This window comes from Asterias amurensis, chromosome 3 (genome assembly GCF_032118995.1).
Source record: "Asterias amurensis chromosome 3, ASM3211899v1".
NCBI classification, from domain to species: Eukaryota; Metazoa; Echinodermata; class Asteroidea; order Forcipulatida; family Asteriidae; genus Asterias; species Asterias amurensis.
In genome coordinates this window covers 5,051,390-5,068,934 of record NC_092650.1, presented here as the reverse complement: position 1 = coordinate 5,068,934, position 17,545 = coordinate 5,051,390, and the positions used below count along the sequence as shown (strand labels likewise).

The following is a 17,545-nucleotide window of genomic DNA, read 5'->3' as shown; positions in this document are numbered from 1 at the left end:
TTTTTTGGTAATTTTCCGAGGAGTAATAAAGAAAAAAAAGGTTACCTCCGGCTTTTACCATCTAGTCAAAAATAAAAAATAAATGCTTCACACGACCATACGGCGTACACTGTACGTGTGTACACTGCATAGGCCTAGTGAAGACGGGCTATCAAAAGACGCAATTATTTTAGTCCTTTTTCATAAATAATAAAAATGTAAAAAAATATTGGTTATCAGGTGATATACATAGAGAGTCGTTTGTGATTTTTTGGTAATTTTCCGAGGAGTAATAAAGAAAAAAAAGGTTACCTCCGGCTTTTACCATCTAGTCAAAAATAAAAAATAAATGCTTCACACGACCATACGGCGTACACTGTACGTGTGTACACTGCATAGGCCTAGTGAAGACGGGCTATCAAAAGACGCAATTATTTTAGTCCTTTTTCATAAATAATAAAAATGTAAAAAAATAATGGTTATAAGGTGACATACATAGAGAGTCGTTTGTGATTTTGTTGTAATTTTCTGAGGAGTAATAAAGAAATAAAATTAACCTCCGGCTGTTAGTCTAAATACACCATATTACTGCAGGGTTCATGCGTGGTGCGTGTATAGGCATGTACGCACCAACTACACGTTGCGTAAACACACCTCCGTTTTTTTTTTGAGGGCGCTACAGTGTGACCTTGTTTACTCAACACAAGTACTCCACACGACCAGTCGGTTCGTACCGTGGGGGCATAGTTTTCCCCCACCCAATGGGTACAGAATTGAATTTTAATCCCCGTAAACTGCATAAGAGTCTTCCAAACTTCAATCTGAGTGTGTAAGTAATCTTTTTAAATTAAATATCACGCAATTAACGCAACCTCCGGCTACCTCCGGCTACCTCCGACCTCCGACTTTTACCAACACCCCAGAAGTTGATGTGCTAAATTGTCGTGGCACTGGAAGACTTTGCTGCCTTGTTATTTTTGATGAAGAGTTCAATAAATGCGGACGTGCAGTAGCCCAAGCAGACACCCTGCATACTCTAGAACACAGGTTCACAGATTGTGAAAGAATTCTTGGACATGCCATGTTGAAAACTTTGTCCCCAAAAAATTAATACGATCGTGTGGAGTCAAATTCGGTGAACAGTGACCTTTGGCGTGTGTTTTGTGACATACACAAAGCTTGTACATTGTACATTTAAATCAAATCATGTATACTTCAGTTTGTGTGCGTTTGTTTTCTGACCGTTGTTTGATCAGGGCGCCCTCAATTCTTAAAAGAAATAATTCCCTCAAAAACATACAGACTGAAAGCACATTAGATTGTCTGTGACATAAGATCTAAGCTCAATTTTACCAGCCAAAAATGGTATGATGCACACACAACATAATTGGGCATAGTTTCCGCGGTTGCTAGGCTAGCTGTTCGTGTTTTGACCGGCTTTCTCCGTAATCAGATAAGTTAGCTTTTCAGATTATCGTGCACCGCAAAAAAACAAAAACAACCGGAATACATTGATTTGTGATCCGCTCTGCGATGGTAGATACTAATGCTATTTCACTTGTATCTGTCACAGATAATTATACCAGTTTAGACTCGAAGGCCTATAATTCCATTCGAGTTGTGTGTCAAAAGAACCCACATAAACCATTTAGACGGAGCACATTACTCACTATCTATCTTCAATGAGACATCATTAGTGAAAGTTTGCTGAACTTATGATTATGGACACTTGGTAATTACCCAAAATATTTATTAGCATGAAACCTCACTTGGTGACGAGTAATGGGGAAAGGTTGATAGTATAAAGCATTTTAAGAAACGGCTTCCTACTCTGAAGTCACTCATAAAAAAAGTTATCGAAAAAGAAGTAATTGTCCACGAATTTGATTTCGAGACCTCATAATTTCAGAATTTTAGGTCTCGAAATCAACCATCCAAACGCACACAACGTTATTATCTTTCGTTATTATCTCGCAAATTCGACGACCATTGAGCTCAAATTCTCACAGGTTTGTTATTTTATGCATATGTTGGTAAATAAATTGTCAAAGATCAGTCTTTTCACTTGGTGTATCTCAACGTAAAAAATTATGCATGAAATAACAAACCTGTGAAAATTTGAGCTCGATTGTTTGATCGTCGGAGTTGTGAGATAACTATGAAAGAAATGTGGAAAATTACTTCTTTCTTGAAAACTATATTACTTCAGCGGGAGCCGTTTCTCACAATGTTTTATACTATCAAACTCTCCCCATTACTCGTTACCGTGAAATGTATTATGCTATAATAATTATTTTGAGTAATTACTAAGAGTGTCCACTGCCTCTAAGTGCGCGGGGAGTGCTTATGTCCCCGACCACGCCCAACCCGTCTCCAAGACTCGTGATTGGTTGAGTGGCTACCCACGCCCCCTTCTCCAAGACTCTGATTGGTTTAGCGTGCCCTACCCACACCATGCCCCCCCCCCCCCCTCCCCCGTCTATTTACTATACCATCCGCCCTGTTGAAAAGCAGGACAGTTCAGAACCGTACTGAGAAGTCTCCCGAACTTCCGATTATCTACTCCGGGGCGGCAGTATAGGTAGATACACACATGGTGTATACCGCAAACCAATGTTTTCTTCAATTGCAAGCCGAAGTGAATTTCACTGTATATGTATTTATATGTGTGACAATAAACAATTGAATTGAATTGAATGTGAGTAAAACTAACCTGCGGAAATTGCATTTCAGGCGGTATAACATATAGTCTACGCGCATGAACAATTACTTTTTATTTGGAACACCGTATGTGAGAAAAGTTTCAGACAGTAACGTTTCTCAAATTACACTTAAAAAAAAGAAGAAGAAGTTTTTCCATGAACCATCACTTCAAAAAGCCTGTCAACATTCTCAGTTGACTTGACTCTCAATTGGTAGCTCTGGTTATATTAGCAACTACCATGAGGAGGGTATCTCAGTGATGCTTTATTAGAGAATACTTGCCCGATTTCCTTAGGGAAAGAACAACCGTATCTGTTTTCTCTGTTACACACAAAGATGGCCATGAACCTATCACTTCAAAGTGAAGCCTCTATACAACTCAAGTGAAGCCTCTACTCTATTCTCAGTTGACAATCGAAGTTAGTGCTAGGTATCCATTCGCTTTCTCTTACAGTAGTATAATACGAAAGTGTAAGGCCGCCAGGGCTATAGGTATCCATGTGATCCAACCACTAGGAATATACGATGTTTTTTTTATTGCCATACTCATAGTTTTGGGAGGGAGGGGAAAGGGGGGGGGGGGTACACAAACGTACACTTCTTTTAATTGTTTCAGTAAGAAGTTATTCCTGCAAAAAGATGGGCAATGCTAGCATAGAGTAAGGACAGAGAAAGAAAAACACATTTTTCTGTGAACAAGTCATAGATGGTCAATTATTAATTGCATAAAGAAAAACAATTGTTTTTTTTTTTTTTAATATTGTAGAATTAAAATATTTATAATTGGGCTAGCCGGGTTGTTTAAACCAATACTGCGCCCAGCATAGGCCGGGGGAAGTCCGCGTGGGAGATTTGAAAATTATACTCGAATGTCTCACTCACGACACAGGAATGTGATTCCCCGTAGAGATGGCAACAAAACAAAAAAAAACTAACCGCTGACCTTAGCCTTTCAACGTGCCTGCCCATTTTACTACAAACAATACAGAAAAAAATGCACATTACGCCCACATACTACTACGAACACCACAGAGCAAGCCTACGTGCCAGAAACATGATGCATAATGCATAATGCATGATGCATGAACCGTCACCTTGACATTGGGTCATTTGCATACAATGTGTATCTTACTTGCAGTTTCAAACCGCAAGTTTTCAATTTCGCAACGTTTTGGGGGAGGAGAGTTTATGTTTAAACATTTATTACCCGTAACTGTAAACCGTTATATCATTCTCGAGTTCGCAAAATAAAAAAATTAGCGAAGATAAACAATGATTCGATTAAGTAAAATCGTGACCTGGCCCCTGGAAACCCAGCAGGAGTCGGCCTGCAAAAAAAGCTAGAACCTTCGTTGTGCAGGGGTTTTCCTGCGGTAAACAGGTATGACGTATTATGCCAGCTGGAGGGATTCCCCTTTTTGATTGGGCAGAGTATTTAGCCCCTTGTCACCGGGTGGATTGATTGGCTCGTGGTGATTTTTTTCACGCAGCACATGCATGATCCAGGTTGTTTGTCAAGAAAAGTAAAAAGATTAAACCATTTTTAAATTAGGGGTGTTTAGTTGTTTAGAGAAGAATAAGTCCTAAATTTAGGCATAATTTATCATATTTAAAACAAATAATGGTTAAAAATTGACTGCCATAAATCAACGTATTGATTTCACAAAATGTAAAATTTATATATTTAACATAAACTATAAAAAATAAAATCAAATCAAATTGTTAAACTTTATAGCACCCTATTTTACTGGTAGTACACCCCAGAGTTAAATCGAAAGCTGGATGCTGCGCTAGCTGGCTTTGCATGCCCTGCAGTAGCGAGAGCAGTTTGTACATGTCACAGCACGTATTTGTCAATCCATTGTGTGGATTTCGCAAGAAGTTGGAAATTACTGTGAAAAATGGTCGGATTGATCTGAGAACAAGCTAGCATTTACAGCATTTTAGTCAAGCAAGTCGAGTTGTCAAGATGTTTATCCTCGTGACTAAACCCGATCAGAACATTTGTGAGATTGAACTCTCTCCGAAATCGCTTGGGCAAGAATGCCTCGACAAGGTAAGCAGAAGTTCTTAATATTAATTATTGCCAGCTGATTTTACTTTTGAAACAAACAATGTAATGTGCTATTTTCAGATTTGTATTCAATTTCCCGTAAGTTTTCTCTGTTTTTGGTATATTTGTTTTATTTCCCATCCCAGAGATTGCGTTTATATTGTATTGCGAGAAACTGTATAGCATATTTACTGTCATTTGTTCAGCTCAGTTATAATTTAAAAATCTTAATAAGAAATACTTTTTTTGTTGTACATTAGTAACCCCTGTCATGGTTGCTTGGTTTGACGTTTTCAATGAGTGAAGCATCATGAGTACTGATTATTCGATATAATAAAACTAAAAGTATTTAGTATTTGGATTGTGTTTTCCCAATCTAATTAAATTTAGAAATGTTCATTGTTTTTGTAAACGGCTACCTATTCAGCTATTTAGTTTTATTAATTATAAAAAATGCCTTGCTATTAATGATGTGGGGGGGGGGGGCTAGGTCTTTAGTACGTTATAATCTTACAACAATTTCAGTTTACTGCAGCAACAATTTACAACATTGTGCCAAATAAAATAAAAAGAACAAGTGTTCGAAACTGACTGATTGTTTTAATGAATCACACTTTGTCTGAAAGTTATCTTTTGTAATTATTCTCCTGCTAAACCTTATTGTGAGATTTTCCTGCAAGCTAGACACTAAAAACACGAACTTTTGTGATACAATTGCTTCAGTTCAGGTAATCAATGGCAGATAGAAATAGCTATGTGATGATTGTTCAGCCAGGGCTCAGCAAAGAAAAAAAATCACAAATGCAACAGAAATTTCTTTTAAAGAGTGTAATATATATCCCTTTGTTTGAAGTTTAATAGGAAGTTTGTAATTGACAAGCTAAATAAGATGCAAGTCCAAATTACGGTTTGTGTTTAGATTTATAAACCATAGGACTTCATTGTTGTTTGGGTTTTATTTTTTTAATCTACGTTGGCCTTTGTTCCATCTTGTGTGGTTTTCAACCCTGTTCTGTTGTTTATTAAGTTCATTTAAAGTAAGATGACAGTAGTTTGATTAATTTTTATGTCTTTTGACCACAGGTGTGCCAAAAACTGGGAACTATAGAAAGTGATTACTTTGGGCTGCAGTTTACAAGGAAAAATGGTGGTGATCCAATGTGGCTCAATCTTCGAAACCCCATCAACTCGCAGCTCACTGGACCTTCACCACTGAGGCTGCAGTTGCGCGTCAAGTTTCATGTTCAGCCGCATTTAGTCCTACAAGAAGTAACAAGGTGAGAATGTGTTTATAGTCTCTGGACACTATTGGTTATTATCAAAGACCAGTGTTCTCACTTGGTCTACCTCAACATATGCATAAAAGAAAACTGAAAATTTTAGCTCAATGGTCGTCAGAGTTTGCGAAATAAATATGAAAGGAAAAAAACACCCTTGTCACACGAAGTTGTGTACTTTCAGATGCTTGATTTTGAAACCTCAAATTCTGAACTTGAGGTCTCGAAATCCAATTCGTGGAAAATTACTTCTTTCTTGAAAACTATGTCACTTCAGAGGGAGCGGTTTCTCACTATGTTTTATACTATCAACCTCTCCCCATAACTCGTTACCAAGTAAGGTTTTATGCTGATAATTATTTTGAGTAATTACCAATAGTATCCACTGCCTTTAAATAAATCTGAGAGAAATTGTTTTTCTGAATGTCTTGTTTATTTAAGGAAGTATTATAACATTAGGTGTTTTTCTCAAGGCGCTGTTATGTAAGGACAGAAAGAAAAGCCAAAGACAATCTCTCCATCAAAGTTTCTTAGATAATATCTGTTTTCACACTGTGTATGTTACTGCCATGGTGAATTTATTCGTTCAACAGTAACCATGATCAAAACATGATAACTTGTGTGTGTCCCAATCATGTGACCTGCATGCACCAGCCGCATGCAGTCCTGTAACTGGATAATTAGTGTTTTCTTGAACATCCACTCATAATGATGTTTATCTAGACATGGAACCTAAGTTCCTCTTGAAAAGGAAGTTATAAAAAACATCAACGGGAATAGATTGGATGTAATTTGCCAAAATATTTAAGGAAGTGATTCTATATAAAACAAACAATGTCAGTATTAATGTTACATTTATGTTTTTTATTAGTTTTTTCAATTGTATGTATGTGAAGGAGAATTCCAGATTTTTATTCGAGCATTTCAAAGGAGTGAGTGCCCTCCTCTGCACTCTTTTTCCTTTCCTAAAGATCAGTTAAACAAAAAAAAATTTGATATGAGTTTTAGATGCACTAGTTTTGCACTGTTATTTAATAACTATATTTATAATCTTGACACACTTGTATTGCACATTTTGCAATGATCTCATACAAGCCGGTGCATCCCCTATTACATGCCATACCGTATTGCGAAATCACAGAAGTTTGGTTATATCCTTGTGTTTATTACTATGGACATAAAAAGAATATTACAAAAATGCTTTCAAATGCCAGTTTATTGTATTTAGTAGAAAAAGATTTTGTTGACGAGTTAAAAAATTTGTGTGAAGTTTGGAAAGCTGTCAATGGTTCCCCCCCTCGACCTTCAATATGTTTGAACACAGAACTGAGGTTTGTTTGACAAGCACTTTGTGCAAACTCAAACTGCCTGGCCCATTAAGGTTAACAAACTTTTAAAGAGCAGCTGCCGACAATCTCATGGAACTAATATCAAGTATGGTGTGGGTATGATCACTAGAGTTGCATCTTCTATAATTTTAGTTTTAAGAAAACAATCCTATAAGGACTTGACTTGGGACTTAAAAGTTAGTGATTAAACATGTATGACATAACATCAATTCGTACTCAACATGAGCCTGATTGTGTGGCCTTGTTAAATGTCTTTTTAAACTTAACATTTTTGGGAATACATAATTTCATCTCTACATCAACCATAGAGGAAGGAAAACTTGCATTCTTCACTTGAAGTTATTTAATTTCAACTAGGTGCACGTATTTAATGAGGACATTTTTTATAGAGATGCTGAACCCCCTTTGACATGTAAATTATCAGTACACACTCAAATGGGGCTGGTGATGATGCGTGAACACATCTGTGTGTACACGTAGCTGGTACATGTACATTGTACACTACATGTATTGGACAGCACTATCTATACGTGTAGTGTGCATTTGGTTGGTCACGAGACTACTAGGTATTCAATGCTAAACAGTTCTCCGAAGAATGATGGGACTTTGCATATAATGGCAGACAACAGAGCATAACCAGGGCGGTGGTATTATTGCAAAGGGTTAGGTATGCGAGTTCATGCATTGCTCTAGATAACTGATAAGTGAATGCTGATGGAGTCCTGACATGAAAGCTTGATTTGATTTTGAGGTTCAATTTGCCTTGAATGAATTCTTAAGTGGCTTTACAATGTATACTATTGTCAACCGGGTGTGTTTGTAATTATTTATAGATGAACCCAAATGCTGTGTTTGTGTCGAGTGTTTCAACGGCAAAAATCACGATTGCTCAACATTTTGAGAATCAGTTTCTTATGAAATCTGTAATAATTAAAATGTGTGTGTGGGGAAGGGGGGAGGGGGATTTGAGAGAGCTTGCTGTGTAGCCGTTTAAGTTTTTGTTTCTTGGAGATTATCATCAGGGCATACAGAAATGATTTTCAGGTTGTTGGGGGTGGGACTTGATTCTTGAATCAAGATGACATTTTAAGAGGATTAAGGAATGCGTTTGATTTATTTTAGGTTAATTGCGTTGCTATAAAGGTGATCCTTCATCTGGCAAGTCTTTGAAAGAATGGATTAGGCCTATCTTAGCTCTACTTGAAGATCACTCAAAAACAAATTGCACAGTCGCTCTGCATGGGAATTACTGCAATGGTAATTAATATTCACTTGCAATGATCAGTTTCATGGCTGCGTTTCTGGTTGATCAATCAAACCACAAGTGATGCTTGGAAGCTTAATCAGAATACAATGGACAATGGGTTTTGTGTTGCGTGGCTGTGTACAGTGTGTGGTTTAATTAAACATGAATCTTCCATTCAGTGCCATAGATCCTTATCTAGTAAGATTTGTTTGTCATTGAGTGAAAGCACAACTAAACAATTGCCTATTGTAATACTGAGAAAATGTTATTGAGTGCGTAATGAATATTCAAGGTTTTTTTTTTTATGACATCAGCAAGAGGCATTTATTGTGTTTCACCTTTGAGAGGACAAGGCCATTAACCTGGGGCAACACAGGCCATGGTCAACGTGGCCTCTGTTTCATGGGCAGCCGTTGATAAAACATGAATATTAATTAAGTTTTTGCCTTTTACCTCTTGGGATTACTATGTACATGTACAGTGTGTACATGTGGATACATGACCATTTATGCATCCATGCTCCTCATTAACTAAGAGGGTCAGATATTCATTTAGGATAGAACTAATTGATGTTGTATTTTGTTTTTTTTACTTTATGTTACAGCAATCAAATTAATATTAATGGCAGATTTTACTTAAATCGGAGTGTTGATATTGTAATTTGATTGTCTTAAAACAAAAGTATCCATTGCTGCATTAAGCCTACTATTCACAGCTAAAATTATGTTTATACAGCAAATCAGAAATCTGATTCAGGTGTTTGAGTTTTATTGTAAATAAAGTAAACCAATAGAAAGAAAGCAAATTAAATGAAATGTGCGTGTGTTTGCTAAGCCCATTGACTATTTTTGTGTTCTTTCCTCAGACGGCTGTTTTTCCAAGATGTAAAACTGGACCTCATCAATGGTAAACTCTTGGCCTCCGTGAAGGAAATTGCCCATCTCGCCGCCCTCCTTGCCCAGGCCGAGCAGGGCAACTACAGACCGGAGACCCCTCATTACACATGTCTGCCACGCAGGATCTGCAGTGATGAGTTCATCACCCAAGTCATGGCAGAGCATGTACGCTTACGAGGGATGAAACCATCTCAGGCAGAGAATAAGTTTCTGCAGGAGGCGTCGTTGTTGGACAGCTACGGTATGGAGCTGTATCATGCGAGGGACACCAGTCAAGGCAGTGTTCTCTTTGGTGTTGGGCCCCAGGGCATACATCTTTATTCCGATGAACCCAAAGTAGAGTGCTTGCAGAGGTGAGTGAGAGATTGATGTAGCCAACTAATTTTTTGTTAGAAGGCAATAAAACCAGTTGAATATTAAAACCCATTTGATTTTGAATACCATGCTTACTTAAATGCAAAAGTCGCTTCCCAATGACAGTTTGGAAAGTGATTGCTGCTTTGTAATTCAGAGTTTGCATGTTGTACAAAACTGGAGTCCACTTAAACCCCAAACAACTCAAAAGTATGTTTACTGTTCTTGCATACATGTGACAACATTTATATCATTGGATCTCGCTCATTGAAGTATTTTGGACCAGTGTTCTCAATTTTTATTGATTTCAATATGCCAAAATAGTCCTTCATTTAGCAAGCCATTTTATTATATGAATTTCTCGAAAAAGGGAGGTTGTGAAGGTACTACTTTATATACACACAGCGCAGTAATATACCGTGACCTTAATACGTCACTAGGTCAATCCAGGACTCTCCCCAGTAACATTAATCTTGTATCTTGTATGAATCAGTCACGTCAATAATAAATCATTACATTACTCCAGAATATATGTCTACCGATACAGTATTATTACAAATCTCATGGAAGTTAATTAACTAATGTCATAGAATATAATACACACAGTTGGTTGAGATTAAACTCTCTACTTTAGAACATAAAAAAACAACTTATGCTGATGAGAAAACTCTAAAAGAGTGCCACTAAAAGATTTTTATAAAAAGTTTCTAAATGGAGTGTAGCCTTGACATTATACATCATGTAGTAGGGGGTCCCTTGACAGATCGTGGCATTTTTGTTGTTTGGTATTTAAATGTACTGAACATACCTAAGTGTAGCTCTAAGCTTTCCTGTTATGAACTCGTGGAAAATATCAGTGAAGCGTAACATGGGCTTTTGTGGGGCTTTTGCAAATTTCCATCTATTGTATGGGCTTTTGTTGTTTGAAATAAAGCTGGGGTATGTGCTGGGAGACTTTTGTTGCGCTTTGTTGTCAGGAAAAACATTTTGCATTTAGAAATCCTGATGGAAGGCCCCCCGCAGAATCATGAGCTTCTTATTATTTGCAGTGTCTCCTTTAACTGTGATCTGGTAGTAATATGGTTTTCAAACTTGGTTGATTGTCTTTGTGTCAGAGTTGTAAAGATTCTAAGAAAAGTTGTAAAACCTGCTTTATTTCACAAGTCTTTGATGTACTTTCCTCTTTTTGTTATCAGAATTGGACTCGACCTGATCCTGAAGGAGTCAATCAATGGAAAGTGTTTCAGTGTAACGTACCCCCATGAGGCAAATGGTGAAGTAAGCCCAATGACACTCTCTGTGAAACTCCCGAGTAGAGAGGTGACTGAAGCGTTGTACCGAGCGGTCACCGAGAAGCACGAGTTCTTTATCTGTGACACAGTGCAGCAACAGATCCGAGCTGAGTGTGTGCGTGACTTCAGGGGAACTCTGGCATCTATCTTCACTGAGAACACCGAGTATGGCAAAAAGTTCATGTTTGACGTTCAGCGGACATGGAGAGAGGTTTATGACAGTACAAAGAGGAAGCTGCATGTCGCTGGGTGCTCAGAAATGCAGCGTGTGACATTCAGTGATCTGCCTGACCAAGAGAACAGTGCGTGTACAATGTCGGATGAAGATGAGGACACTAACTTAAAGTCATTGAAAGAGAAACTGGAAACGCTGACAAACGGCTTCACGTGCAAGGTGTGTATGTCAACAACGCTGGATACAGCTTTCTTCCCCTGCGGCCATCTGTTGTGCAGCGTCTGCGCGGAACAGGTGGAGGCGTGTCCTCACTGTCGAGCAGACATTGAACAGAGACTTCGAATCTTCTTGCCGGTAGAAACACACACAGAAAACGTGCCAATAGGAGTGTGAAAACCGTAACTCAGCAGAACATTGGTGTTGTGCACAACCGCTATTTTTCAGTCACATTTAACTGGCTACAGATGATGCTTGTGTTTCAGAACACTTAGTGGAGTATTTTATCAGGACTATGGTATTATGGTATTGGCTTTAGGAGTGCAATATGCTTTCTAATTTAAATGAAGAGCCACTTTCGAGGGAAAGTCTGTTCTTGGTAACTGTCACAAATTTAAAGAGTTATTGGATTGGAATCTGTGTATTCCAACTGCAGTAATACAGTGTTTTTTAAATTGTATAAGAAAAAGTCGTAAATTAACAGATTATTCATACTGTATTTTTGGAATATCTTTATAGAACGATTTTGTAGTCTCGCTGCTATATGTAGGTCTCAAGATTGATAAGAAATAATCAAATTCTGTGTTAATTTATAAAATAGCAAATGCAGAATGGATGCTCTTCACCATTTATTTTCAAGGGAAGGTACAAAATGTTATGGTGTTTGGCCAGCATCTACAAAGATGCAAAGAAACTTGAACTGTTTTGTTCTTCTTAAAACTCTTACACCACCAATAAGCAGTGGGGCCATTCTGTACTTGTGCATGAGTCCACTGGTAAAGTAGATGGGATTTGAACCCATGACCCTCACATTGAAAAACAGATAAAAGTTATTGTTCTGTTGAAAGGTTAAAAGAGCATCACATCAACTGTTGCTGAATTGGCAGATAACCATAAGGGTCTATAACCTAAAAAATGAAAATACACAAAGCTATTATTCCATGCTAAATCATTTACATAAGTGTGCATGATTGAAGTTTTCCAATATTTTAAAACAAATCTCTTCCAGTGATGTGCATGTACCTTCCCTCTTATGTTTACCGGACAAAAATGAATCAAAATTTCCCCAAAATATTCAATATTGATCATAATTGTTGTTACGATCCTAGTATTGTGATATAATGATCACTTTTGCACTGTCTAGCAAGCCCACCTTAGAGGGAAATCTTAAGGAGAATGTATGTTAAAACACAGTATTAATCTGCCACCCTCGGTCCTTGGTGCCAGCAACTTAGGCACCAGGTGTTTACAAGAGGTGTGGACATTTGTTATTATCTTTTCAAATTTTTAATTGCCAAAAAAAATGAACAGATTTTGTTATTAACTGTGAGTTTTGATTTGAGTGTTTGTAATGTTACTTCATTTATAATATGTTAATATTTATCCACAGAAGAAATCTGTTGTTTGTTACCGTGTCTTTTAATGTTATAGACTTAATCAGATGAGCAAAGAATGTTACCTCTAGAACTTGAAGAAAACATAAATAGGATTTTGTTATTATTTAAGATTGGTGTAGTGCGTCACAAAACGTTTTAGTTGAGAGAGCATTTGCTTCTTTGTGTATATTTTAGTCACCATAGTTTAATTTAAGGTTGAGTGTGTGTTTATAGAGGCTCCATCACCAAATAGTGATTTGTCTGTGAGCTGCAAAAATAACCGCATAGCAAAACTGGTTAGGTACATGGGGCAGTTGCATAAAACAACAAAATATTGCTGAATTACTTAATTTGCCAAATGAAAATGTTGTGTAAAACTATGAAGAAAGCTTCTCATGAGGAATGCACTAAAATATTGTGCTTTAGTAACCTGGAAATCGAGGAAGAGAGTGTCTGTGCTTACCAAATTTGCAAATTTAAAAAGCACTTAGACTTTTGAGAAAAAAAATCCATTTTAACATCGACCCTTTTCATTGCGCCATGTGCCAAAATATAAGGGACATGTATCTTAAATATCTTAACATTCTTAAAAATGTGATTCCAAGCTGCTAGTCTGTGCCACAATCTGGGGCCAACTTCATAGAGCTGCTTAAGCAAAAAATTTGCTTAAGCAAGAAAACAGCTCGTTCTTTTTACACATGTTACTGGGCAAAATTTCATGCCATATACATTGCTTGTGGCTGGTATTTAGCTGTTGTTTACCTAGCATAACAATTGAGTGGAGTATTGGCCGGTAATCTGATTTTACTAAGCAAGGATTTCTTTTGCTTAAGCAACATTTTGTGCTCAAGCAGCTCTATGAAATTGGGCCCTGCTTGATTCCACATTTTCACCAATGAACCAGGTAGAAACATGAGGTACAGCCACTTCTCATAATCATCCATTTGATGTTTGAGGACAGATTGTCAGGGTTATTGAAAAATATTACCACATGACATGAATGCACCTGAATTTATGATCAGAGGTGCTTCGCCTAAAAAGCAATCAAAATGAATAATTATTCCATAACTGACTGCCGACACTGACTGGGAAATCAGATAAAACTAACGAATGTCTACTTTTTATTTTTGAAGGGGAAAAACATGATTTCCTTTTTGAAATTTACATACTTTTTTTAAGTCAAATTTTTTCTGTTCTCTTGAAAACCCTTTTTTTTAGTTTATCAAATCAATGCAGCACTTGTCAATGCAAAAAGAAATGAAATAACCTAGTTGAATACAACTTGAAATTGTGTAATCCTTGTAGAGTTTTAACATTTTTTTAAAGAATAAATTCTGTCGACATTCTTCAAATTTAGTTTTCAAATTTAGGTTTAACAAGTTTTATGTTCAACAAATTCAGAAGTTTTCCTTGTGAGTTGTATTTCATTTGTTAAGTTAAAATGTAAGCTTCAGAATTTGTTCAATGTGTCCTTTTCTTCTTTTTGTTTAGGTTCATATTTACTTTAAAAAAATTGTGTTAGATGACCAAAAATGTTTGCATTGTCTGAACTCATTCCATGATTACATAGTACAGCTCATTGCTTTTACATTGCGATAACAAGTAGTGGACATTGAGAGCAAAACTTGACAATATTACTGAAAGGTGGTCAAGTTTTGTTGATAAAGTCGGAGAGCTTACAAGTGATTGTACCAATTGTGCGAACAAACAAATCTTACAAGGAATTACGTGGTCTAAATTTCAACATCCTGATTGCATTCCAATAAGTAATTAATCCAAATAATAATATTATTCAATTCTGGATCTAGAGGATTGCAGTAATCATGAATGTGATTATCATGAATGTGATTTCACTTAAAACTCGGTAGTATTGCATTGATAAGTTATAATTAACTGCAGCTAGCTGTTCCGGACATGGACTAGTTGGAGACCCGACAGCTTTTTAAATGTTTTAATAATCCACATGCTGTCATATTGCTTTAGTTGGTCACATTTAAATGTAGTTTAATCTGTTAGCTTTAATCGTATAATTTGATTAAAATTTGATATTCATCAGTCATGTGGTCTTTTAGTTGAACGAAATGAAGATGTATTTATTGGAAGGAGACGAAATTTGTAATTTGTGATCTGATTCGAGGAGATGTTTTTTAGCTTTGTCAGTAAAAAAATAAAGTGTACCAAGTACAAGGAAATATAATGCTTTGTTTCTTTCTCTTTCATTCAAATCTTTAATCATACAATATACAGGGATGAAATTGTTCAGACTTTTGGCTATTATTATGTCGGCCTTGTGAAGAAAATCAGACAATATTTGTTTCACAAACCAAAGAAATCCTGTTCATTTGTCTACTTCTCTGGTGCTTTGGATACTGTTTCCAAAAGCTCCTTAGAATCTATAACCCCAGGGGTTACCAAACGGTAGAAATGCCATCATTTGAACATAACTTTGAATTTGTATCCAAGTTTGAGATGTTAAAGTTAGTAATGACTCTCACCCCTGAATATATACATTTAGTTAGAAGAAAAATATTTTTTAATTTTGCTACAGTGTTTTTACCCAAGCCTGATAATTCTAGGAGGCAACTAAGACAATTGGTTCCATGCCTCATGCCCCCCATCCCATGCCCATGCCTAGGTGCCCTTGAAATGCTTCAGTCGAATTTTACAATTTCCTCATAGGGTGCCCTATACCAAGGAGAAAATGCCTTGGTGCCCTTGCCCTTTCAAAAACGAAGCATACAGGCCGGTAAATCCATATTGCAGTTTAACAATTGGACCCTGCATACATGCAGTTAGATTTCTTTTTTCTTTTTTGATAGTAGGGAGAACTGTTCAAGCGAAGCTAACATGATTTTCATTTAAAAAACTCTGTAAATGTACCCACAATTCAAAGAAGAACACTGCTATGCACCGATACGTGTGTCATTGCATGGTCATAGGTCCAGTTTCTTAATTGCACTGATTAACTACAGAATTGTGCAATAGTTGGGTTCTGTAAACCACAGGGTTGTATGATCTGTAACCACAAAATTCTGCAGTAAGCACTACTGTGAAATTAGGCTCAGTCCACGCCTGATTTCCTCTGCAGTTTGTTGGCATTGAAAAACTTTTAACTCTTCAAAGTTTTTGAGTGCTGTTCCATGTCACTGTCTTTTTTCTTCATTACACTTTGTTTGGGGAAAAAAAAACCAAGCAAAACAAATCAACAAAACCACTACACCTAAAAATCACTTCATACTCACAATTTATTTTGTGTTTGTCTTGTTTATGAGTGTGATTTTTTAAACAGTTGAGCTGCTTTGTGAACACTTGCCTTTATTATAGTGTTTGTTTGTCAAAGCTGTGTCACTTGAAAAGAGTGACTTGTTTCTGAGATAGTCACAAAATCATACTGCCAAGATTATGCAGGTCTAAATCACAGGTGTGAAAAAAAGCATCACAAAAAGCCATTCACTAAAGAGTGGTATCTACCCACTGGCAAACACGTTTTATGAGTAATTTCTTTTGGCAGATCCAAACAAATTGCCAAATAGAACCCAACAAGGGAGATTTAATGGTGGTTTTCTAAACAGTAGAGCTGCTTTGAAAACCCATGCTTTTCAAAAGCTGAATCACCTTGAAAGCAGGAGTGACTAGGGCTGGCTTCCTTTATATTTAAGTAGCCAACCATTGCATTTTTTTGTATTGGGGGTTGGTGGGGGGGGGGGGGGGGGTAGGGGTGTATTTTGCCTGTTTTTCATTTTCAGAATGAGCTCATATAATGCTCATTTGCTGTACATGATGACCAATGCCATACTGAAGTGGGGGTGCCAAATGACCTAGTGTAATTATGACAGCCCAGCCTGGTCAATATACTTAAAACAAAAGCCATTGTTAATTCAGTTAATAAAAATGTAACTGTAATGTAACTAGTTTTATAAAATCATAACTACTCGTAATATTACTCAAAATATTTGATAGAATAAAACTTACTTGCAATGGAAAGCTATTGATAGTATAAATCATTGTGAGAAACAGCTCCCTCTGAAGGATGAGTTTTTGAGAAAGGTAATTTCTCACTCAAATATTAAAAGACTTCTGTCAGGCATGACGCCTTTTTATTAGGCATAAGCTCACAAACTTGGGTTACAAGGTGTTTTTTCTTTCAACTTTGATGACCAAATGAGCAAAACTATTCACAGCTCCTTTCAAAGCACTTACCCTTTCACAAACAAGGTGCAAAAAGAAAGCATTCTAAGTAAAAAGGAACAAACAGGAAAAGAGGGACTTGGCAAACAGACAAAGAGTTTAGATGACATTTTAAGTTGTAGAAATTTGTTTCTACATACCCATGGACGAGGTGAAGGAAAACAACAACAAAATCGTGCTTCAGTGACTCCGCGTGAAACTCCAGCCCAAAACCATTCTGGCAAAAACTGGGTGTTTGCTCATCTCATAATCTATAATAATATAAGAAAAAATTGCTTTCAAATAACTAAATGTTGCCAGTAATTAACCGTTTTTTGCAACCTACAGAATATTTACCACTCTATTTGTCTATCCATACATTGCATATCATGGCTGATGTTACAATTGTTTGAATTTTAAACTGTTTTTTTACAAAAGATGTTGGGTTTGGGCATCACCAGA

The 17,545-nt window shown here is 36.7% G+C and overlaps 2 protein-coding genes across 2 annotated transcripts in view; one reads left to right on the top strand and one right to left on the bottom strand.

The window, feature by feature from the left end:
- The window catches only part of LOC139934470 (glycine cleavage system H protein-like), a 28,878-nt gene extending 27,711 nt beyond the window's left edge, over positions 1 to 1,167 (bottom strand). Inside the window, exon 1 of the mRNA XM_071928716.1 lies at positions 909 to 1,167. Within this exon, the coding sequence (XP_071784817.1) occupies positions 909 to 1,062 (154 nt within the window). The 5' untranslated portion in view covers positions 1,063 to 1,167. The remainder of the gene's footprint in view (positions 1 to 908) is intronic.
- A 3,334-nt stretch (positions 1,168 to 4,501) lies between these two features.
- On the top strand, positions 4,502 to 15,113 carry LOC139934925 (E3 ubiquitin-protein ligase MYLIP-A-like). Its single transcript, XM_071929350.1, has 4 exons — positions 4,502 to 4,738; positions 5,819 to 6,012; positions 9,473 to 9,856; positions 11,054 to 15,113. Exons 1-4 carry the CDS (start codon positions 4,652 to 4,654, stop codon positions 11,715 to 11,717), a joined length of 1,329 nt encoding a protein of 442 aa, XP_071785451.1. The 5' UTR covers positions 4,502 to 4,651; the 3' UTR covers positions 11,718 to 15,113.
- The last annotated feature ends 2,432 nt before the right edge of the window (positions 15,114 to 17,545 follow it).

Bases quoted from the DNA above. Each gene is read 5' to 3' on its own strand.
- LOC139934925 (XM_071929350.1), top strand. From the start codon at position 4,652: ATGTTTATCCTCGTGACTAAACCCGATCAGAACATTTGTGAGATTGAA. The intron at 4,739-5,818 runs GTAAGCAGAAGT...TTTTGACCACAG, and splicing joins GGCAAGAATGCCTCGACAAG to GTGTGCCAAAAACTGGGAAC. The intron at 6,013-9,472 runs GTGAGAATGTGT...TTCTTTCCTCAG, and splicing joins GTCCTACAAGAAGTAACAAG to ACGGCTGTTTTTCCAAGATG.